We start from the raw sequence: 25,000 nt of genomic DNA on the forward strand, positions 1-25,000 counted from the left end.
TTATAACTCCGCCTTCCTCCCCCTATGACCCCGCCTCCTTCCTCCTATAACTCCACCTTCCTCTTATAACTCCGCCTTCCTCCTCCTATAACCCCGTCTTCCTCCTCCTGTAACCCCACCTTCCTCCTCCTCTTCCTCCTCTTGTAACCCCACCTTCCTCCTCCTATGACCCCATCTTCCTCCTCCTCTTCCTCATCCTGTAACCTAGCCTTCCTCCTCCTATGAACCCGCCTCCCTTCCTGTAACCTACCCTTCCTCCTCCTGTAACCTCTTCCTCCTCCTATAACCCCACCTCCCTTCCTGTAACCTAGCCTTCCTCCTCCTGTAACCTCTTCCACCTCCTATAACCCCACCTCCCTTCCTGTATACCTAGCCTTCCTCCTCCTTGTAACCTCTTCCTACCTCCTATAACCCCTGCCTCCCTTCCTGTAATCCTACCTTCTTCCTCCTGTAACCTCTTCCTCCTCCTATAACCCCGCCTCCCTTCCCTGTAACCTACCCTTCCTCCTCCTGTAACCTCTTCCTCCTCCTATAACCCCGCCTCCCTCCCTGTAACCTCTTCCTCCTCCTATAACCCCGCCTCCCTCCCTGTAACCTCTTCCTACTCCTATAACCCCGCCTCCCTTCCTGAAACCTCTTCCTCCTCCTATAATCCCGCCTCCCTCCCTGAAACCTCTTCCTCCTCCTATAATCCCGCCTCCCTCCCTGTAACCTCTTCCTCCTCCTATAACTCCGCCTCCCTCCCTGTAACCTCTTCCTCCTCCTATAACCCAGTCCCAGCCCCCACTGCAGCTCCTCAGCCAGCTTTAAGACAAACAGCCGTGCTGAAATGGCCCATGTCCTCAGGAGAGAGGGGAGAGAGAGGGGGGGGAAAGCTAGGGGAGAGCGAGGGGGGAGTGAGGGGAGAGCGAGGGGGGAGTGAGGGGAGAGCGAGGGGGGGGAGGTGAGCGCAAATTCCTCTGGGCAGATGAGGCGGAGGGAGGGGGGGGCGAGGGTAAATAAACACGGCCCGGGCGTGAGGAGGACGTCCGCGTCGGGGAGGAGATAAGTCACCAGCCGCGCAGCCGATGGAAACAGCAGCCCTTCCTCAGGCTCCCACTACTCTGCTCCTTCCTCCTCCTCTAACTTTAACGTTCTCTGTTCCTCCTCCTCCTCCGTGCTTCGAGATTTCCACTTCGACCGAGAGGGGCCGGGGGGACGCAGCCTCATTCTAACATCACACGGCACGTAATTACAGAGCGCGGCGCTGCCAGTCGAACTCAGTTTCTCCTAAATAATCACACCCCAAATTAGGGGTTACCCCTTCTCTAGTTGAACCTATTATTTAGGAGGGAACGTCACGGAGCCCGGAGGGGGGGGGGGGGGGGGGGAAAGGAAAAACGACACGAGTCGAGGGACCCGTCGGAGGGGGGGCGACGATCGACTTTAACAGATTTGTTCTCCGAGACGGGCTGTGAGCCAGGAGACGTCTGGGGGGCTTCCTCGTACGCGACGAGGTGGGGAGAAGAGCACCGGGAGATGCACCCGCAGTCGGTGAGGAGGTGCTCGCTCTCTGGATAAGGCCTGAGAGTGTGTTTATGTTTCATACGCGGTACATCTGACAGCAGAAAAAATCTGCTCGGGATTACTTTTTTCCCCAAAAAAGGCCCGCGAGCCGAGGAAAATCACCGGCTCCACGCTAGCCCGAGTATGACCTCACCGCTCTGGGCCGCAGCGCACGGTTTCCAGTCGCGCATCGCGGCCCGCTCACTCCTCGAAGCCTTCCCCCCCCCCCCCTCTCGCTCCGACCCTCCCCCTCCCTCCCTCCCCCTCCCTCCCTCCCCCTCCGTGTGATTACTTCTCTCCAACCTTTAGCCCGCTCTCCCTTCTCAAACCAATGGTATGTGACTAGCGGCAACTGAGGGCTCCGCTGCCCGTCCACCCTGGTCTACGCCAGGCACCGGGCTGGGTTGTTCAGCGGTTGACCTGGCTGCCACACGGCATTTTACTGTAAAGAGCCACGGTTAGGAAGAATGATAGAGAGGGTGTGAGGGGGAGCAGAACCGGCGCTGTTACTGATAAAAGCAGGATCCAATTGCACCGCTGGCTTTTTTTTTTTCCTTTTTCTGATTTACAGGCTGCGCTCCCTCTGAGGTCTCTGTCTTGTGTCTCTCTCTCTCTCTCTCTCTCTCTCTCTCTCTCTCTCTCTCTCTCTCTCTCTTATACTCCATCACACACACACAGAGAAGCCGGTGTGTCTGTAGCCAGAGCAGAAGGCGACGGTCCGGGCTAGTACGGAACGGTGGGACACGGCGATGACTTATGGCCCCATCTCACGTCGAATTACTGGTGTTCCGGTGGAACCGAAACGCAAACGCACAGTCCATGTCTGTTCATCTGTGGGGAGTTCCCACACGCACACACACACACACACACACACACACACACACACACACACACACATACACAAACCCTAACAAAATCATTCCCTCACATCTCATGTAGCGGTTTAGGCTACTCGTAATAACATGACATCGGTAAGGACATCAGTGCGGACAGCAGGAAGTACATGATCACAACAACAACACACCATGCGTCTGGTGCAATGCACAGTGTGAACGAGCGGGCCTCTGTACACCCACAGCCCTGCAATTCTCCTGCTCTTCTCCTGCTCTTCTCCTGCTCTTCCCCTGCTCTTCTCCTGCTCTTCTCCAGCTCTTCTCCAGCTCTTCTCCAGCTCTTCCCCTGCTCTTCCCCTGCTCTTCCTCAGCTCTTCTCCTACTCTTCTCCTGCTCTTCTCCTGCACTGTGTGAGCGTGGGCGAGCGAGAGTGTCCACCCTGGACACATCCACCCGGGAGCACCAACATCCTGTACCCCCCGGCCTGTAGGAAGTGACCTCAGCTGGAGGAAGGCCAAATACTACGTCGGCAACAGCAACGAAAACATGGGGCCAGGCCACGGGCTCAGAGGGCTGAGAGAGACCAGGTGGTGTGTGACACACACACACATGACTCTGATTAGTGGAAACCACGTCAGGAGCAGGGGCTATGTGAGGGAGAGTGTGTGTGTGTGTCTGTGTTTTTGTTTGTATGTGTGTGTGTGTGTGTGTGTGTGTGTGTGTGTGTGTGTGTGTGTGTGTGTGTGTGTGTGTGTGTGTGTGTTTGGGGGTGGGCGAGTGTGTGTGTGTGTGTGGTGTGTTGTGTGTGTGTTTGTATATGTGGGTGAGAGAGCATGTGTCCGAATAGGGGGGGGGGGGGGGGGGGCTGGAAGATGATCTCCTTGAGTCCTTAGGGCCAGTGAACCAAGAGACAACATCGCCATCAGTGTCTGGTGTTTTGGAGAAATTGGATTGGGATGTGTGCGTGTGCGTGTGCGTGTGTGTGTGTGTGTGTGTGTGTGTGTGCTGGATGGGGGAGGTCAGGGATGTATGCGAGTTGTCTGGCTATAGGTCCGTAACTAACGTTAAATGGGGCTGTAAAAGTGGCTGTGGCCGAGCTACAGGCTAGTCACTAAGCCATTTAGGGCCCAACATGAGGCTATTAGGAGGCTTTGAATATCAATAGGATGTTAAGGGGATCCCTTATATATCCTCATTTGAATATGGGCATTGTGCACTTACTCCAACTCGAGCACGTACACACAAACACACACACACACACACACACGCACACACAAATACACACAGGCAAACAAACACACACACAGACAAACACATGCACACACACACAGACACAGACAAACACTCACACACACTCACACCCAAACAAACACACACACACACACACACACACACACACACACACACACACACACACACACACACACACACACACACACACACACACACACACACACACAAACAAACACTGACAAACACACACACACACCCCCCCACACACACAGACACAAACAGTAAAACCAGCCATCTGGCTAGCCAATTACTGATTCAGCCAACTATGAGCTGGATGCTCAGACCAGACCTCTAAAACTATGCACACTCTCTGCACTCTCTCTCTCTCACCATGCTCTCACGTTGTGCTAGCTCGCTCTCCCTCACACCGTCTACAACCTCATTACGTGGCCGGGGGCCGTCGGCATGGGTGTCTGAGGTCTCATAAAGACGCTCGGGCTCTGCGTGGACCCTCACAGGGGGGAAGGGAGAGATGTCAGTGGGGTCTGCGGCCTCCTCATCACTGGCTCATTAGTCGAGGCTGTGTGCGTGGGGCCTGGTTCCTCCGGTCAGACTTTACGAATGCGTGCTGCCGATATCTGAACACAAACAGGCTGCCGGGCCGGCCTGGCCGAGGGGATAAGGAGCCGGGGGGGGAACAGCAGCCATTCTTCTCTGTGCGTGACAGGAACTGTGGTGGAACAAGCACCTGTCAGTCTTCAAGACGCCCACGCAGAAGCACGCACGCACGCAGGCACACGCACGCACACACATTTGTTTGAGTATAAAGTATACATACCCCTTCCACACACACACACACCGACACACAAACACACACACACATAAGTACATGCATATATACGTATGCAGACACACAAACTATAAAACACACATAGAAACATAGCGACACCCAGACATATACACACACAAGCGTACACAAAAAACACGCACACACACACACATTTGTTTAAGTATAAAGTATGCACACCCCTTCCACGCACACACACACACCGACACACAAACACACACACACACATAAGTACATGCATATATACGTGTGCAGACACACAAACTATAAAACACACATAGAAACATAGCGACACCCAGACATATACACACACAAGCGTACACACAAACACACACACACACACACACACACACACACACACACACACACACACTAAGCAGCCACAACACACACACACACACTAAGCAGTCACAACACACACACACAAACTCACACACACGGTCAATGGCCAAAGAGGTTTGTGGGACAGACATAAATGGGGTGAAGTCTGCCAGAGCTCGAACTGTGTCACAGAAACACGCAGAAGGAAGAGGAGGGCAGTAGACGAACACGATGGGCGGGGAGAACTGGAAGTGGGCAAGAGGACACGCGGTGACAGCTCCAGAGGACACAGACCAGAATTAGACTAGTCTGTGGAACTCTCTCCCCCCTCCCCTCCTCCCCCCCCCCCTCCCCTCCTCCCCCTCCTCCCTGTTCCCCCTCTCGCTCCGCCCACTCCCGACTCCCCCCTCCGCAGCCCCTTATCCAAACAACTTAATCTGTGCAAATCACATTCCAAAACCAGCATATGTTACAAAGCCCCCTCCGACTTAACTGCAACACGGAACGGGTAAATATCTGCATAATATCTGCATAAACGCATAACGTCCGTAACACAGTCTGCCAGCTGCTGCTGACGGCCATCCTGTTGCCCCCTCCCCCCTCCCTCCCCCCTCCCCCCTCCCACTCCCCGCCTCCCTCCCAAACCCCCACATCACCTTGATTTCCTCTCCTAACCTACTTCACTCTTCTTTTCAACCTCTCTCTCTCTCTCTCTCTCTCTCTCTGTATCCGTGTCTCTCTCTCTCTCTCTCTCTCTCTCTCTCTCTCTCTCTCTATGTTCATCGTGCTATAGCTAGCTGGTTCTCTCCAGCTCTATACATCCAGTAGCCCCGAGCTCTGCATCCTCCAGAGGCTCCAGATGTGTGTGATGTGTGTGGTGGTGGTGGGGGTGCTGGTGGTGCTGGTGGGGAGGGAGTGTGTGCACGCGTACATTGATGTTTGTGTGTGCATGCAAACACATTTGCGTGTGTGTGTGTGTGCGTGTGTGTGTGTACATTTGTGTGCATATAAACGTGTGTGTGTGTGCCAATTTAAGTGTGAGTGTGTATGTCCTGGCGTGTGCGTGCGTGCATGTGTGTGTGTGTGTTTGCATGTAAACATGTGCGTACTCATGTGTGCACAGGCGTGTGTGCGTGCGTCCCTGTGCGCGTGTTGCAGGCGGGCTAACCCTACCTCTCTGTCCTTGAGCTTCATGGCGAGGACCAGCTGGTTGCGGTGGTTGGTCAGCGCCTCGCGGTAGTTGCCCTTCGAGAAGAATGCCGAGCCCAGGTTCCCGTGGGCGCGACATTCCCCCGTTTGGTCACCTGGTGACGACGTTGCAAAAAAAGAAAAACGGCAAAGACATTTAAAACCACAAAGACAAAGCGGGGAAATGAAACCGGGAATCTCAACGGCAAACCTCGCTGTTTGCAGGGCTGTAGCCAGGGTTTGGGATTTTGTACACAGTTGTATTTAAGTTGTGTTTTTATTTTAATCACTTCAAAAATGTCCGAGGTCCGGACTTGGTGAGCTCACAGCCGGCTCCGGGCCTGGCCGTTTGGATTGGATTGTGAAGCCTTGACTAGCGGTGAACAACTCTCTGGGCATGTGGTGTGACTCTGCCCCTGACACTGAATTGTATTATGCCCCTAAAAGGTAAATCTGGGCGTTGGGGGGCCGTCGGGAGCCAAGGGGCCCCACAGTACAGAGCCTCACCTGTCAGGAACAGGAAGGCAGTGACCGCTAGGCCATGGCCAGAGGAGACGGGAGGGTCTGTTTATTTCCCCCTGACAGGGGGGCCTCATAGAGGGGTCCAGGGGGGGGAGGGCGCGGGGCCCCTATGGGGGCCACCTGAGGACCGCAGCCTCTGATCTGCTCTGCCTCGCCTTGAGGAACAGGAGAGTCTCAGATCTGTCTGAGCTTCTCCAACACACACAGACACACGCGCTCACACACTCACACACACACACACACACACACACACACACACACACACACACACACACACACACACACACACACACACCCCTTCTCTGCGGCCTTCCTTTCTTCTCCACCCCTTTTATGTTACCTCTCCATGTCCATCATGCTTCGTTTCCTTTCATTTGCATGGAAACATCTCCACATCAAGCCGGCACGCACCAGCAACATCTGGCTTTCATGCGGCTATTATTCATGTTCATTTCATTCTCGTGTTCCTTTCATCTACTCCTGTTCTACGTCTTTTTCCCCGATTACTCATCCTTGCACGTCCCTTTGTACAGGAACATATTGTCCGACAGGGACTAATGCTATTCTTTCGCATATTAAGGGAACTATAAACTTTATTTAATCCATTACTGCTACCTAGTATACACGCACGCTCGCACGCGTCTAGCGTGTGACGCCGCTCGATGCGGTAACGATCAGATCCCGAAAGGAAGTTTGTGTTGGACCTTGGCTGCAGTTATGGATATGGCTCTTGGTAATCACATCCGAGCAAAGTGTGCGATGTTCTTCAAGCGAAAGCGATAAGATCTCCTATTGTTACCCTTTCGACTTTTAGCTCTTTATTATGTGCTGCGATCCCACCTCCCTTCAACCCCTTTGCCCCACCTTCCACCAACCTCCTCGGCCCACCTCCCACCTCCCCCTCGACCCCTGGCTCCTCACCTAAGGTCTTGGCCACCTCCAGGTCCTGCGTCATGAAGCCCGTGCTCTTCTCCGTGTTGCCCAGCGACCAGTGGGCGCTGCTGAGGGCGGAGAACACCGAGCCGCGCAGCTTCAGGCTGCAGGTGCCGATCTTCAGGGCGGCCTCCAGCACCACCGCCGAGGCCGTGTGGTGGCCAGCCGTCAGCAGCTCCTGGCCGATCACCGACACCACCACAAAGGGGCTCTTGTCCAGCTTCATCTTCTGCAGCTGCTGATAGGTGGGCTCCAGAGACTCTGTGAGGGGGGGGGGGGGGGGGCAAAGGCGACAAGGGCAAGGGAAACATTATTAACAAGAAGGGGTTGTGTAGCTGCGGACAAAGCACAATGCGGACAACGACCTTGTGTCTTGTTAGCCGGCGTGGGCCCCTAACCTGGGGGGGCCTGAGCTGATGACTCAGGGGTCGAGGGACGAGGGCGGGGGGATGAGTAGGGAGAACATGCATTCGTGGCAGGAGATTAAGCGAGGGTATGCTGCTCTCTCCCTTTGTTAAGGGATCTGAGGGTGCGTCGTACGACGTGTGAACGTGCTGAAAGCGAAGCCATGCTGTCCTCGACGGCATTAACACCACTGCTCACTTATTAACTCACACTGTAATCCTGCGACTTTCGCTCCGACACTGTTTTCAACCCGCCCCGGATCGGAGGCTGACTATCCAAGCGAGAGCTTGTCGCTCGGCTGAGCCCAAACCCGGGAGATAGCGTGATCGTTGTTTTCAGTCACACCTTCAATGTATGCATACCACGCTATCGCCTTCATCTCCCCTAACTAGCAGAATCCATAACACCCCCGTGTGAAAGTAGAACACGCACGGCCCACCCTGGGTGTCGCCCGCCCGACAGACGCACACAGTCAAATTATCTTTTCGTTATTTTCCTCCCCCCTCCCCTGCTGCCGTTGTTATCACACGGCGTCGAGCGACGAGAAAGTAGGGCTGCTGTTGGGATTCACAGGCGGACTTGAAAGAGCGATGGGAGAGCTGGGAGCGCGCAGGGGAGAGAGGCAGCAGAGACGTTGTGCAGGGAAGCCACGCAAGGTGACCTTTGGGGAGGGCTGAAAATGCACACAATGACATAAATCAATTGGGGGGGGGGGGGGCCACCTGGGACTTAGGATTCAAAGCCCCCTCAGATTGCCCCCGCGGTCTCCGGAAGACAGCTGCAGCGAATAACGTGGAGGAGGGAGGAGGTCAGAGGAGAGAGAGAGCGCTGTGTGTGTGTGTGTGTGTGTGTGTGTGTGTGTGTGTGTGTGTGTGTGTGTGTATGTTTATTTTTACCAGTCTGTTTATATTGCCAGTATATATCCCGAGGTGGAGAAACACATGCTCCAAGCTGAACAAGTGTTCAGCATCCAGGGTGATATCTGTGATGCCATCAGAAAGGCCAGCACCGCCATTCACGCTGACGTTTATTTGTTTACGCAAACATTAAAACCCACACCCAAATGCAGGGGGAATCATCGCAGTTGAATCGCTTGTCGAGGAAGCACTTTAAACATGCACACGACTAGCACACACGGCAGCACGCACCCCCAACACACACATGCACACACATGCGCACACATAAACTCCTAGACACACAACATACCACACGAGGAAAATATGAAACACATTTCCACACAGGCACTCAAAAGCGAAATTGATGATGCTCTTTCATGAGCATCCCTTTTGTTGAGCACTTGGCAGATTGTCGTGCTTGCAGAGACAGTGGGTGCGTATAATATCCATTCATAGCTTGTAATTGCCTTCCGAGTGACACTCAGAGCCCATAAATCAAATACTGGGAGTATTTTCCCCATTTCTTTTAAGGTGTCAGGCCTGCCGCATGCGTAAACAGGTGGCTGTGACAGGGGTTGTTTTTGTCACACACACACAGGCGGGCACAGGCACAGACAGGAACGCACACACACTCACATGAATGCACACACACACACACACACACACGCACACCCAAACACACACAGGAACAGACACACACACAGACACCCCCCCACACACAGGAACACACACACACACACACGCGCGCGACATACGCACACCAAAAGACCTCCAGAAATGAAGGAACACACACACACACACACACACACACATGCACACCCAAACACACACAGGAACAGACACACACACAGACACCCCCCCACACACAGGAACACACACACACACACACGCGCGCGACATACGCACACCAAAAGACCTCCAGAAATGAAGGAACACACACACACACACACACACACACACATGCACACCCAAACACACACAGGAACAGACACACACACAGACACCCCCCCACACACAGGAACACACACACACACACACACACACACACACACACACACACACACACACACACACACACACAACCAGTCAACTACAAAAGCATGTTTACTGAACCCTGAGCAGATGATTTGCACTGCCTTTGTTCAGGCTGACATTACGTTTCTCCCTGCTATGAATCTGCCGCACCATGTTATCTCACGGCCATCCAGGTGCAGGTCCATGACAGATAGGCGTAGTGTCCCCCCGGTGTAACACTGAACCATTGTCTGCTAGCAGATCTGTGTCTTGTTAAGGAGCGACTCGGCTCTCCGTTTTGATCCAAATGAGGCCACCGCTTTTCCCATCTGCAGATTTTGAGTGGTGGAACAAGCCCATCACGGGATGAGTCCCCAGACGATTCCACGTTGTTGGTAGAAATTGGGACTGCTCTATTGTGATATACAAGAATGGTAATAAGTGGAGTTGTGTTTCTAAAATGGCCATTGGTTAGGCATTTTTTTTAAAATGGCTACCAAAATCCACTGGGTGATGACTCCCAATATTAGATCCTCACCCATCTACTATCAAGTAAGACAGAAGACGCTTATATCCTAAGGTTCTATAGATTGATCATCAGCGTGTCATTCAGTAGCAGCTAGGGGTCGGTCATCTCGTTCTAGGGCTGTAGTCGAGGTGTCGTTGTAGACTGCAGACATTAGGAATTGGATTCAGATCCTTCCTGCAGGGGTTCCCCCCTGGCCTGAGGGGGGGGGGGGGGGGATTGGTGCGGCGGGGAAGCTCTTCATCCGGCGCACCGCATGAAGTAACGCTCCACACAATAGAGCTCCAGTACAGTCTTCAAAGAAATAATACTTGAAGCTCTGGCTGATTTGGTGGGTGTTTTAAGCTTGCTGTGCTCGTGCACACAAGCTCTTTCCAAGCCATGCGCACGGTCTCCTAGCAGGTCTCAAGTGAACGCACCCTGCGGAGAAAGGTTCAAGGATGTGTTTGTACAAGCACTGAGCTTGTAAAAACACAGAAGAGACAAGAAGATCATCAGCAACAACATCGGGCTGATCCATACAATAACCGTTTCGGGGGTTATTCATCTTATCGCCTCTTTGCTGATGCATAAAGAAAATAAAATCAATTGTGAACTTTTCAAAAAAGAGTCCTGGCAGCCTCTTTTGTGATTCCCAGAGCAGTGTCCTGAGAAGCCCTGAAGCCTTGGCGCTCTCAAAATGGAACTTTGTCTGTGGTTACGTTTTCTTTTAAGGTGTGTCGACCTGCAGGTCAGAGCCTCCTACATGACTTCCAGAACTCCTCACAGATGAATCCTCAACGTTGAAAACACTCTTCCTTGTGTACTATTGCATTCAGCCATTTGCCTCGCTGTGCATCCCCACAGGGGCAGCCAAAGGCTGATGCGCTCCTCCTCAGAACATAAAGGAAACGCTCCATCGACATATGCATGAAACAAATCCAACAAAGAACATAATGGTGACTTCTTAACCGCTCAGGCTGTCGGCTCAGCAGCTGAACGGGACCAGACCACGAGGAGGTAGATGGTTCTCTGCGGGGTAAAGACCGAACAAACTCAGCATGGCCGACACCGGTCAATGGACCCTTGAGCAAGGCCGCTGATTTAGCCCCTGGCGAACCGTCACCGGATGTCACACATTGTATGGGGAAGACGTGTTTGAACCGGAAAGGACGGCTCAGAAGGAGGAGATCAGAGGGAAAACTCGGAGGGAGGGGAGCGAGGGAGAGGAATGCAGAGGAGCGATGAAGAGTGCTGTAGAATGAATCGCAAACGTAAGCTCTCTGTTGTGGGGGAAATACAAAGGCGGATGGGATGAGTCACATAAAAGCGGGCTGGCTGCTTAACTGTAGAGTGATGGGGCTCAATCCCAGAGACGAGGGGGGATAAATAATGCATGTGTGTGTGTGTTTGTGTTTGCATGTGTGTATGTGTGTGTGTATGCGTGTGAATGTGTGTGAATGTGTGTGTATGTGTGTGAATCTGTGTATGTGTGTGACTATGTGTTTATGTGTGTAAGTATGTGGGTGTGCGCGCATGTTTGTGTATGTGTGTGTATGTGTGTGTATGTCGGAGAGAGAGAGCGAGAGAGAGAAATATTGGGAGGGAGAGACAGTTAGGCAACTTGCATGCTTTATTATAAAACAAGGGGCATTTCTCTTGAAGATTCCTCCTATTCATATTGCTTCATTTTGTATTGTTCAACACCAGACGTGAAGCAAACAAAAGATGAGAAAAAGAGAAAAACACTGAGAAAATTGATGCAACAAAACTATTTACATTAGCCGCGACCTCAATATATGGCATTTTCCAATTATAATCACGCCACAGAAAATGACAGATAATTGACTATTCAACCTACATAGCCTTGTGAAGACGAGTGTATGCTCAGTCCCTCAACCCACGAATCCTATATTCAGAGGATTCAATTATACTGGGGTTTTACTTTTTAATCCAAGTGTAAAATAGTGTAGCGAATGTCAGTTGGCGCATGAGGGGGATTATGGTCTGCATTCTTTAATACAGCCATGTTTTGAAAAACGTTAGTTCTTGAGTTTGAATCCCTGCTCGATGACTAATAGTTAGCTGGCACTTTCTTGGAGAAAGTTGGCAACCGAAGCGAAAATGTTGCGATACAACTGCACACCTTCATATTATCAAAAGCGACCTATATTCATATCACGCTGTGCTCGTTAACATTGGCTTGTAGCACAGACTGCTAGCGAGATGAATAATCAATACATATAACAGATAGCCATAATAAAAGGTCTATGATTGTAGTTTACCGCTATGGATGCATTAAGACGAAAAATAAATTGTTTGCTTCCTCCACCATATCCTACAACATATACATTGACCGTGGTGACTATGACAACAATACCCGATTGTTAATGGTTAAACTGGTTTATTCGCTTGCTAGAGCCGTAATTTTTTTTGCAAAACGGAAATAGCGTCATATGTATACAGTCCCGTTCAGCTCCATGATTGGTAATAAATGGATTGACGAGGGAAAAAAACAAAAACGAATAATCGCTTTAAATGGTCCGTTACTGTGGAAGTTAAACAATAAAATCTTTGCCATTCTCGTGTTCACGTTTTGTGAATAGGCCACAAACTGTGTCTCTCAGCACAGACATATGAAATAACAGCTATCAAGGGACACAGAATATATCAGTATTTGTGTCGGGATATTTGTTCAAATGGTTGATTGATCACCGATCGACGAATGACACATGGTAACGATCAAACATTAACCTCTGGCGACATGCTTCGTCAACTATTATCGAACTTAATAACCAAGCAATTAAATCCAAAATGGAAGGGTTTACGTTTGCATCTGGTTCGCATGTGGATGTTTGGATTACATAAGACATATGTTATACCACTCTAAGGGTGCGTGATCACCAACATGCCATTAATGTCCCGTAATGGTGTGACAATGCTTGAGAAATGGGTTAAAAAAATACGAAGAACTGCCTGGCATCAACCACGGTCCTGGTTTGAATGAACTAAAACGTGGGAGGCAATCCTCAGTTCAATCCATGAGTGTTGTGGGTGGTTGGCGTGTTACGGGGGCATTATATTACAAGTCCTTTGACTAGAACCAGTGAAAGCGCCGCCGCCTACTGTTTGCTTATCAGAAGGCTTTGGCGGCGTAACACTTATTATCCTCCCCGTTTTCTGGCGCTGCATTGATTATGTTCCCTCGGTGCCAGCAGCCCCTCTGAGAGGATCATTGCTCTTAATCCCCCTGACCCAGCTACCTCTCCTCAACACACCTTGGATTCCCTCCCCCACCCCCCCCACCCCCCCAGCCCCGCTGTTTGCCTGGCACTCGGGGAAATGCGGTACACAATTAAAGGATTAAATAGCCCGGGAAAAAATGAGTTGGTCGTCTCTTACTGAGAGAATCCCACCGGGGTCCGTGTTGCTCGATGCTGGGGCCGATCCAAGCTCCTCTGTTGTCTGCCTTCCAGTGACAAGATTAGCACCTCGGTGTCGCCCGGGAGGCCTTTCTTATGCATTATGCTCTTCTGTTTTTGCCTGCGTTTCATTCTGTTTTCAGTGGCAGTTCTCTTTTCAAAGACAGACTCAAATATAGGGGCTTTAATCCGACTAGGTCACGCAGAAGTGCTTACTTTATAATACATTTGGATTATAAAAGAAGAAAATAAAGAGGGAGTGTGTTGCTTGTTGCTTGTATTCACATCTGCTGCCTCAGCAACAGTTTGGAGAGGCATGGCTTTTGCTGTAGACAAAAGGAGACCACAGCATGACTCACTGAATGCTGCCAGCATGTGTCGTAAAGAGTAGTGCTGAAAAAGAAAAGATTGGTCTTTCTCGGAAAATTATATCGCCAGTTTGGCCAGTTGCTCATACAGAGAGCTAGGTCAACCATTGTTGGCCAAAACAGATAACGGACCCAGAACGCCATACAGTGGGTATCTGGGATACATTCAACTTAGGAATCCATTCAGCAAATTGATTATTACTCTTTTTTTACTGAATGCCGGCGTGGACAATGGTTGTGTTGTAGGCCAGCAATTTAGATAAAGGCTTATCTTTGAGAGCGATCAGGTCACAGGACAGATATGCTGAACCTACAATCTGCATCGGCCTCTCAGACAGGGTTAGTGTGTGGGGGGGTGGGGGGGGGGGGGACGACTACTTGACACCAAATGTCAGTCACACAGACAGACAGACAGACAGACAGACAGACAGACAGACAGGAGGAGAGATAGAGAGAGTCTGTGTCTGTCTGCCTAGGAGCTCCAGCAAATGACAGCTAAAGTCACCGCGGCGTGAGTATCGACTGGCAGAGTGCCGGATTACCTCCAGGACAGACATTCAGACAATGGACCAAACATGCAGAGATGGGAGGCTGCATCAAGGAGGCAGAGAACCACAGACCGCCTGAACCTCTGATCTTCCGTCACAGAGGTTCAGTGATAGAAGATCTTTGTCATTTAAATTAAAACTATACTATACAATATAATAGAGTCCATTCTTCAATGATGTAAGCATTGATAAAAGCTCTCATTTGGGTCTCTGATTAAAAGTCAATTTGTAAAACATCCCAAAATATACTGAATGTATTTTAAACTTGAGGCAGGTTTGTTGAAGGCATTCAGAAGAGGGACCCATCACACCAGAAGAAAGACTCTTTTTTCTTACCCGAATGACCAAGCGTGATTGATTAGAAATAGTAGCATAGCCTTGGCTAACGGGACCGCACTACGACCAATCAAAGTCGTCATTTATCAAAACTCGACATCTCCTACGCGTCGCGTCGGGGATGGCGGTGGATCGAGAAAAATTGTTTACGAATCAGAGCAGGATGTCAGTCATTAGGGCCTCCCAGTTATAAACGGTTTGGTCCCAGCACAGAAGCGAAACCCAGGCAGCCGTGACGACTGGCGCATGGGATAACGGAGCAATCGATGGAAAGCTCACAAAAAACATGGCAAATATGATTTTCTCTTTTTTTTGGGGGGGGGGGGGGGGGAGCAGGGAGTAAAACAATGACATTACAGAACATTTTATTATTACCATGCTATTCGGGGCATGGGAAAACACAATCGATGTATGTCCCCACTCTAAACGATAGCATCAGCCAGAGCCCAAGCTGTGGGAGCCACACACATGGGTCTCCTGTGTCCGGGGTCCGACTTGTAATCGGAAGGTTGTTGAGTCCGATCCCCGGCTCCTCATAGCTGAGTATCGTGGTGTCCCTGAGCAAGACACCTCACCCTAATTGCTCCCAGCGAGCTGGCTGTCGGTGTTCTAATGTGTGGATGAACCGTTGTAAATCGCTTTGGATAAAAACGACTGCTTAATACCCTAAATGCAAATGTATGTCCTGTGGTCTTGCACTGCTCACGGCGCACTCACTTTGGGTAATGGGCGAGTTCACCGGAGGTCGCTCGGTGGTAATGGTGGTGATGCGTGATTGCATTCACCTGTTTGTTCATTTTGGGCATTGACCGAGAGAGAGAGAGAGAGAGAGAGAGAGAGAGAGAGAGAGAGAGAGAGAGTGAGCTTGGGAGTGATTAACTTCTGTTGACCGCACTTACGCTCGCCAATTAGAGATTCGCTCACTGCTACACATTTGTATTCTAACGCAGCAAATAACAGGTCCACGATCAGAGCCGGTCCGTGGACCTGTTAGTACCAGGCTTTCAAATATTTCAAATATTTCAAAATATATTCAAATCGACTACCGATCCACCTCATATTTCAATGAATATGCCGGTCCTTGGAACATAAAAGGTTGGGAACCCCCTGTTCTAACGTGTAGAGGAAGAGAAAGAAAGAAGGATCAAACGAATGCTAAGAAGTGGAACTGAATTATTTGGGTTTTTCCGCGTCACTTCTCCCGCGTTAGCTCCCTCGCGGCTAATTCTGAATGCCAGGCTAAAAGACAAACGAACGCGCCCCCGTCCGTACCTCGTAGCGGGGACTTCATGGCCGCCTCCACCATGCCCACCAGCAGCTGCAGGCTCTTGGGGTCCTGGGCGAGGCCCGAGGCGAAGGCCGCCAGAGCGTCGGCATGGCGACCAAGGTACTGAAGGGCAACACCCTGTCGGAAGTATGCCTGCGGAGAGGGAGAGAGAGAGGGGGGGGGGGGGGGGGGGAGAGAGGGGTGAGCGAGGGGTAGGGGAAGAGTCATCGGGTGGGGAGAGGATCCAGCCTGGCACACAGCATGGAGCTCTACACAAACACATTACCAGACACACTCATTTCACGCCATTTGCATTTTTTACACATGAGCAGGTTCCAGAGCACGGCACCTCTCTCCTTTGTGTTCCCATAATGGAGCCATCACAGCCTTTTTTTGTAGTTGCTAATTGTGTTATAAGTTTTACATAAACACACGTGCAGTAAATTGGCTGGCTGCCTTCTCCCTGGCACAGCTGGTGATTTTTGGTATTGTTTTTCCTTTTAGATGTATTTATACATGTATGGATATCTGTATATTTATACTCCTCGTTTTATCTTGTTTGCTTTGAGAGTCGACGAGGACGAGGAGGAGCGCCGGGAGTTATCTGAGGCTTTGGGGAGAAAAACTTTCGGGATGCGAAAGAAGGGAGAATAGAGAGCGAGAGAGAAAGAGAGAGACAGAGGAATAGAGAGACAACGAGAGATAGAGAGGGCACAACTTACTTGAGAAGCTTCAAAAAGTTAAACCCATAAATGCTACTGACTCTTTTGTTCTTCTCTGGGCATGCGTTTTAAGATAATGACACAACCAGCTCAGTGTTTCTGTCATCTTTGTACATAATAGATGTGTGCAGTATATGTGTTATGCTTTGGACACGTAGAAGAAGCACTGCTTCAACCCCGTTTGTTCCCTCAGCAGAGAAAAAGGCAGTCGAACCGTTGACTCGCTTCAAGTCACGGGAGACAGTCGACGGCACATGACTGCAGCCGTAAACACAGAATTATCAAGAGTCTCGAACGCTTTGAAATATTCTGTAGAAATCCAAACTCCAACAGATGCCATGTTGTGCACCTTCTCCTCCAAAGACTATCTGTAGCACGCACACGCACACACACACACAAACGCAAAAGCACAAACACATGTACACACACACAAGCATACATACTGATACATGCACACACACAGGCAACACAAACACTGACACACAAACACACACTGACACACAAACACACACACACACACACACACCCCGTGTGGAGACCCAAGCGTCCTCTACGCTAGGAAGTGTGTAAGGCCTGATGGGAAGGCGCACCAGTTGAGCAGCTATTCCTGTATCTGGTCCCCCCATGGCCGGCTGTCATTCCTACTATCACAAAACCATGTGTGTGCGTGTGCGGGTGGCGTGTGCGTGCCTGCGCGGGTGCCTGCGTCTGGTACCGTGTGTGGCTGCGTGCAGATGCTTGTGTGCGAGGGTGTGCAATGTGTTCACGCATGTGTCGGTGTGTGCGACGAGGGGTCCGGGCCAGGCTGTTGTCTGGACCACAGCAGACAGCCGGTCCACTCGCACCTTCCCAAAGTGACGCAGGGGCTAATTTTCCATTAGCGTCTTAGAGGCCTTTCCATTAGTGTTCCACTAGCTCCTCTGTTGCCATCACAAGGGAGCCAGGAGAAGGGTGGGGATTAGGGATAATGAGACATGACATCACATTTATGGAAACCAGTAATTAATTTTGCGGCTGCACCGTATAGTACCGGCCTCTCTGGCCCTGCAGCGCGGCTCTCTTCAAACGGGACCCGTACACAGATTAGATTCAGGGCATTAACCTTTGTTCAGGCTCTCTTGTTACAGGAGTGGGTGGTGGTGGAGGGGGGAGGGGGGGGGGGGGGGGGGGGACAGGCTGACCCAATCGGTGGCCAGCAGCCCTGCTTAATATAAATTGCATCTGGTGGACGCGGGGTTGGGAGGGAGGGGTTGAGCAGAGGAGGGGAGGAGCCTATGGACTCAGAGCCCCCCCCCCCCCCAACTACACACAGTCACAAGAGCACTTCTCCTCCTGATTCGATTTTGACGTATGACCGCTCTACCAGAGATTTTCCTTTCATTGTCTGCGCCAGGAGGGGGGGGGGGGGGGGGGAGGGAGGGGATCACAGTGTTACACGCACCAAACTACAAGTGACATCCTTTTAGGCTTTGCTATCATCCTATCCTATCGCAGCCATCGAAAGGCCTGCGCCCTTCAGAACAGGCACTCAAATGCCGCAGACGCAAGCAGGGGCATAAATGCATGAGGTGAACCGAAGGACCCACGGCCAGAGATGACACAATCAATGTAGCATGGAGGCTCAAAGGAAAAGTTCCCCCTTCATCTTGTGCCGAAGTCGAGACGCATCGTGCGAGCCGCATATAGACACACATGTAACGACAACAATTCACAAACAAAGCACACTAGAGGAGGATTGAGTTCATCTGGTGTCCCACATAGGGTCTGCTGCCTCACTATGAAGGATATGGATAACGATTCAATGCTGAAAAGTATTCAATAGGGTTTAAATAAAACTAAGAACAAATTCCTCTGATCACAATGCATATGATTCACAGCGCAACTGCGGTACTGTGTGTCGATAACTTTGTTATCCGAATCCTCTTTGCTCAATCTTAAGCCTTTTCCCCCTCGACACAACACTAAGAATTTACACTTAAAAGGACCCTTCTCTAGAAGTGACAAGTATTAATTCCCTAAGAGTGGCTGCTTCAGGGATAATAGCCTAGCCTGTAGCACTCTGCCAGAAAAAACACTCAGCAGAAGAGAGCCAGAAGGCTAAAAATGTGTAAATAAAAGAATAGAGGAGATCAGAGAGAGAGAAAGCAAGGGCTAAGGAGGATATCAGCCATGTCTTTCAACACATGGTATCACACACTACTGGCATTCACGCTGGCGTAGGACAAAAAACTTTCTCTCCCAGTGAGCAGGATCCATTTCAACAGAAGAAGAACTGTTTCTGTGCATCCCTGACAAGACATGAGCCCCTCTCAAAATCTGGGGCATCCATTAGTCTTCGTGCAGAACACAGGAATCCATGAACCAAACCTCTGCCATTTAATCGCGACGGGTTAAATGCAGCCCTAGCGCAATTCTCCATCCTTACTGTGGATGTTCTGCCTCGCAATAAGAGAAGCCAGCCAGGCTTCCGGTGCCGTGGCAAAGGGGATCGTGGGAAGGTTTGTCATTCTCATTCAAGGGTAAATTTCTAATACTGGTAATGGCTAGGGGCATCCATGTGGGTGCACGGGTGCGTGGGTTCATGCACATTGGTGTCAGGGTGTGTGTGCGTTAGTGTGTGTGTGCGTGCTGTTGGATGTGTGCGTGTCAGTGAGGGAGGTTAAGAGAGAGAGAGACTGGGAAAGACTGAAGAAACAGAGGATAAAAGCTTTCCTTATTTCGTGAACATTTTAATATTGCATGAGTGCTTGTTTGAAGTCGTTTTAAATATTCATGTTTTTGTGCTGGGGAGGAAGAAGGAAATGATGCAAAAAATAGTTATTCAATCTGGGAGACAGTCTTACATACTGTAAGCACACTATATGCACATTCACACAAGATACGCCAGATACACACATGCACGTCAACACCACATTATCTAATCCATATGCCCACTACCTTTCCCTCTTTTGATCAATCCATCTCCTACTCCCTACTTTGCTTCACACATCTCCCAGATCCTTCAACCCCCCCCCTCTCTCTCTCTCTCTCTCTCTCTCTCTCTCTCTCTCTCTCTCTCTCTCTCTCACACACTTGTACACACACACACACACAGACTCTCACACATACACAGGCAGATACACACACACACAAACACACACACACACACACACACACAGCTCAACAATTTCTCGGTCCATTTCTTACAATATGGCATGTAGTCGGTTGTTGGATTTAAAACTTGGGAGAGATTTTGAAAGAGATTGTGGCTTCTGATGTCCCTTTCTGACAGCCCTTTAAAGCCTGAGCATGTGTGCACGTCCCATTCTTTGGCTCACAGTGAATCAAGGCAGAGCTGCCATCCACTAAAGTGAACCCAGAAGATCTAGAGGCATTGTCCCACACATTATGCAAGTGCCCCGACGTGCTCCCTGGCTGTTCTCATTGCTATTCTATCTTCATGAAAAGCCTTGTTTCAACTGCAACTCATGTTATTATGTGTTTTCATTTCATGTGAGTTGAGTGCACATCACACACCAACAGAAATCACAAAGACTGGTTCTGTTGATGGTCTGTACAAAGCTCTTCTTTGTGTGCACAATTAAACGTAGTCATAGTTCAACCGCACAGCTCTTAACTTTAGCATTTTAGAACCAGGCGCAGTCTATACAAATTTTTGTATTACTATTAGAGCATTGAGTTGGTCTTTCCAGTGCAACTCAAACGATCAACATTTTGAAAAGAAACCGAAAAGTCCCCAAAGCTAACTAGCCTTCTTTATGTTATCGTCCAATAATAATTGGGAGAAACATCTCAGCTGTCAAGACATATTATAAACCAGTTCCATTGAGCTGTTGAGGAAGAAATTGGAGCTGCTCTCTGCCACACACATTCATTACGGCAGAATGAAAACCAGCTTGATCCCCGCCTAAACAAACAGCCCAACATCTCAGTGCTGTGTCGCAACGACCAGAGACGGCGTGGCTCACGTTGTGCTTTGATTGGCGACATCAGCCCCACACCAGACGCTCGTCAACATGAAAATCAATACGGCCACATGAGCACCGTTCAGCCAGCGCCGCACCCTGCTCCCCTCCTCCTCTCCGGCGACTGGGTTACGTCTTGGGCAGATGGTCTCCGACGGCTCTGCGGTCCGTCGGAGGCCGAGCAAGCGTCTTGTGAACAGGACCCCCCGCTGGCGCCATAATGGAACCCCAAATCACAACATCAAACAGGGACAGCAGGCTGGAAGAAACCGCACCCAACACAAACAAGAAAGACCCGAAGAGTACATCAATAACCACCGCCAGATCGACCCCGTCCGTCTCCGACATGCACGCTTTTTACTGGGTCTGTGTAACACCGGCCGTGCCCACACTGGTGGAGATGCTGGGGTCTGATTAACAGTAATAATCGGTTTGCAAGCGAGGGATTCGCTGCAGTCCCTTCCCCATCTATCTTGACATCGCACCTGTTAAGTGACATGTGCTGCCTCCCCCATTCGACCTAAAAACGTCACATCCAACCAGGTCGCGGTACGACGTGCGCTACCCTCCTCCCTCCAAGGTCACAGGGTACACAACATGCAACTTGCTTGATCAAATATCCCAGTATAACCGACAGTGACGAATTAGCTGGAACGTGTTGGGAGCAGGAAATAACCAAATAAAACGCAGAAGGAATGATGGCTGCTTTTAGGTTTCCAGTCCTTCAGCTCGCTGAGCCCAAAGCCGTAGAACAGCCCAGTGCGCCTGTGCTTAATGAAATCTATCGCTGTGGCCAAATCCACAAACACAGGTTTAGTCGCATTGTATAGCGTGGCAGCTACAAGGGCCATCTCTCCCTTCAGGACACAGGAAGTCTCGGATCTGTTCTCCCAGGAGCCGGGGTGGGGTGAGATAAGACGTGTCGGGGCGGATTACAACTCTTGCCCCGGGGCCAAACACCAACCTCTGACCCCCGGGGTCAGTGGAATAGAATCATGACACAGCTGACTGTCTATTACTATCTCCCTGATCTAATAAGTCCTGGGCCGGGTCCATGGGACAACCCTGACCTGAATCGATCAGCCCTGCGTGTGTGTGTGTGTGTGTGTGTGTGTGGCTCCTCTTCTCCCCCATCCCAGAGAAAGGAGCGCTAAACCAATCACACCTAATGCTGACTGATACGCTGGTCTATTGTTTCAGGAAATGAATTATGTATATACACTTGGGGTTTTTTTTTTTTCGGTGGAGGGGAGATTTCTTTCTCTATCTATTTATATTTTATGAGCCGAGCCGAGGGTGGATTTGTAAAACAGAGAGGGTCAAGCCCGCAGTTGTGCCGTGTTCTTTTGTAGCAACGCGGCGCAGCATCAATGGCGCGTGTCAAGTACTTTACGCAAGTCAAACAGAAGCACCCCCTACAAAACCGCACGTAGGTAGACGCAGTAAAATATTTACGATCCGTTGATGTGCTCCTCCCCCCGGGGAGCGAGAGACACTCGTGATTGCTGTTCCACCCCCAGCCCTTAATTAGCCCATTCGATGAGATGCTTTCGGTGAGAGCCGATTAAGCCTGGTCGTTGTTCCACCAGCCGCCGGCGCTTAAAGGGTGAATGGTTTAATATTCACAGAGCTCCGAGGGGGGAGAAGCAACCGCACGGAGCCAGGTTAAAAATGGAGTGCTATGGCAGTAGTGGGAGCAGTAGTAGCAGCAGTGGAAACGTCTCGTGGCCACGCGTCATCGATTATAGGCCGGCTGCGTCAAACAGGCGGCGAGCTCAGGACTGCACACGGGGAAAGGTCATCGCCAGGTGTGTGGAATCGATGCGGGCGCACTCTGTATTCAACATGTTTCACGTCATCCAGTTGGGGGGCTGGGGGGGGGCTGTTAATGCTTTCCAAAAACAATTACTTGAAAGACAAAGACAGACCTGAATGGAGAAGGTCAACACGTGACTGAGGAAGCAGTGTCGTGCTGGGGTGTGTCGAGTATCGGGAGAGTCAAAGTGAGACAGTGAGGGGGGGGGGGGTGAGGGGCGGAGACCGAACTGATAGTCTGCACTCATCACAAAAGGATGAGACGGCACAATGGCGGCGTGGCGCTGGGGTCCTGCTGTGACGGCCTTGTTTGGCGAGCAACGAATCTAAATTTTTCCGCGAGTGACGTGCACGACGTCCAGCAGAACAAAGAGTGTTTCCACCAAAGGGTACTCACACCCCAATGGCCCACGAAACACGAGCAGATAAAACACCAGCCGTGGCCAACACGAACCTCATCATCGCGATGCAATGTTAGAAGTAAAGAAGAAAAACACATCCCGTCACAAACGCCAACCGCAGTGATTTATAGCCCATGGGTGTGTCAAAAGGCAACGTTGAACACCGGCATAATCCCGTTCCTATTAGCGTCTGGAGAGTCTCGAGATGGGGGTCTGAGAGGGTCAGGCCGCTGAAGAGATTTCCGCGCCCCCCTCTCGGGCACAGCTTTGGCTCCGTTCTGCCTCGGCGTTACGCACGCACCACACCGCCACGAGCGCTGACTCTCTCTTCAAGCAGGCATTAATTACTGAAGGGAGCTTTAATCAATCAAGTCCAGATGGTGACCCAACCCATCCCCCCCCCCTCCCCCGCCCCCCCTCAACACAAAAAAAGTGTGTGAATTCCAAGACGAGGGCGGGGGCTGTTACATCCCAAACGGCAGGAAAGGTGACCATAAAAGGATGCTTCGGAATCAGGTTGTGCAAGCGGTACTCCCGTCGGCCATGTTGAAGCCATTCTTTGCCTAAGATCCAACTAATACGCGCTGTGCTCTAACAACATGGCGCAATGGGAAAATAACTACCACGAGTGCTGTTTGACCAATGGGAGAGCGGGAAAGAAAACAAGGCAACGTAAATCTCCTAAATTCCTAAATCCACTGACGTTTATCGTTATTTATAGACAATCAATCGCGCTAGCTGCTCCGACCATATGTGCCCTTGGTGCTGTTAGCTCTGGAGAGAGCGCATGGCGGGCTAGTTGGCCCAGGCGCCGCACTCTCCTGGCCCGGGGCGCCACATCCTCCATCTTCATTTGTACCGGCTTAATTAGCTTTGACAGTGAACTGAGGCATGGCTGGTGAAATAACCGGCCATTTAGTAAACACAGGCTCGATGGCTGCACAATCTTAACACGGCAAATCAGGTATCTACATGCTGCCCCTAAGTGTGTCCTCTCGACACGCATTCAAGCCCTCTCCTTCGCCGGAGTCGGCCCTTTGAGGGGCTGCTGCAACACACAACAACAATGCTTAAAGGGCCGTCGGCAGCCCAGTAAAACGAGGCGGAATCTAACAGCCATTGTGGAGGCATGAGACGCCGACAGAGGACAATTGCCAGGCAGCAGGGGACTCTTTCTGGCAGGGTAATTGTGGGGGGGTTAGAGGGATCCCAGGGAAAGAGAGTCGAAAGAAAAGAAAAAAAACGATAAACAAGTCCAGCAAGTCATTACCTCCCTCGCTCTGTCAGAGCCCTGAGAGGGGGCGGCTCGTCTGCATCAGCACCTTGTGTGTGGCGATCATTAGGGCTGCGCCGAGGCCTTTGTGAAGCGTTGCTCCATCAAACGGGAGCATCAGCCCCACAGCCCCAGCCCCGATGGTGCAGCTTGTGCCACGCCGCGGTGCCTGGCTTCAAAAAGACCCACTGCGGGCTCTTGTGGAGCGCTGTAATGAAAAGCATGACAGCCAGCCCACGGCTTTTTTGATGCTAGTGTGAGGGGTCGTACATGGGGGGGCTTAAAGGCGAGCCCGACCACAGAAGTCAAGGCTCCGAAGAAGACCCCCTCGAAGAAAGCAAGGGGCAGAGCGTCGTAAGAGTACTGCGGATTCGGGTTGGGCTTATACACAAGAAAAACCTTTAGGAGTATTTCTGAGAGAAATATGTGTGACGTGAAGGTTTTTTTTTTCCCAGAGCGCAGACAAGCCATCCGTCATGTTGGGCTGGAGACAGCGGCAGAACCTTGACTTCCGCGAACAGCCCCTGGAAGCAGCAGGGGGCTCGGGCTGTGGTTGCCATAGCGCCAATGTTTCACCATTGCTTCTGCACAAATATGTCCTCGTCGGTGACAACCAGACAAACACCCTATAATTCACGACT

General features: G+C 50.9%; 1 protein-coding gene across 4 annotated transcripts in view; it reads right to left on the bottom strand.

Moving 5' to 3' along the window:
* The window catches only part of LOC115553530 (tetratricopeptide repeat protein 28), a 199,441-nt gene that overhangs the window by 74,563 nt on the left and 99,878 nt on the right, over nt 1–25,000 (bottom strand). For all 4 annotated transcript variants that reach the window (XM_030369863.1, XM_030369862.1, XM_030369864.1 and 1 more), the window contains 3 exons: nt 16,189–16,336; nt 7,411–7,683; nt 5,953–6,083 (listed from right to left, as the gene is read on the bottom strand). In XM_030369863.1, the coding sequence (XP_030225723.1) occupies nt 5,953–6,083; nt 7,411–7,683; nt 16,189–16,336 (552 nt within the window). The remainder of the gene's footprint in view (nt 1–5,952; nt 6,084–7,410; nt 7,684–16,188; nt 16,337–25,000) is intronic.

This window comes from Gadus morhua, chromosome 11 (assembly GCF_902167405.1).
Source record: "Gadus morhua chromosome 11, gadMor3.0, whole genome shotgun sequence".
NCBI classification, from domain to species: domain Eukaryota; kingdom Metazoa; phylum Chordata; class Actinopteri; order Gadiformes; family Gadidae; genus Gadus; species Gadus morhua.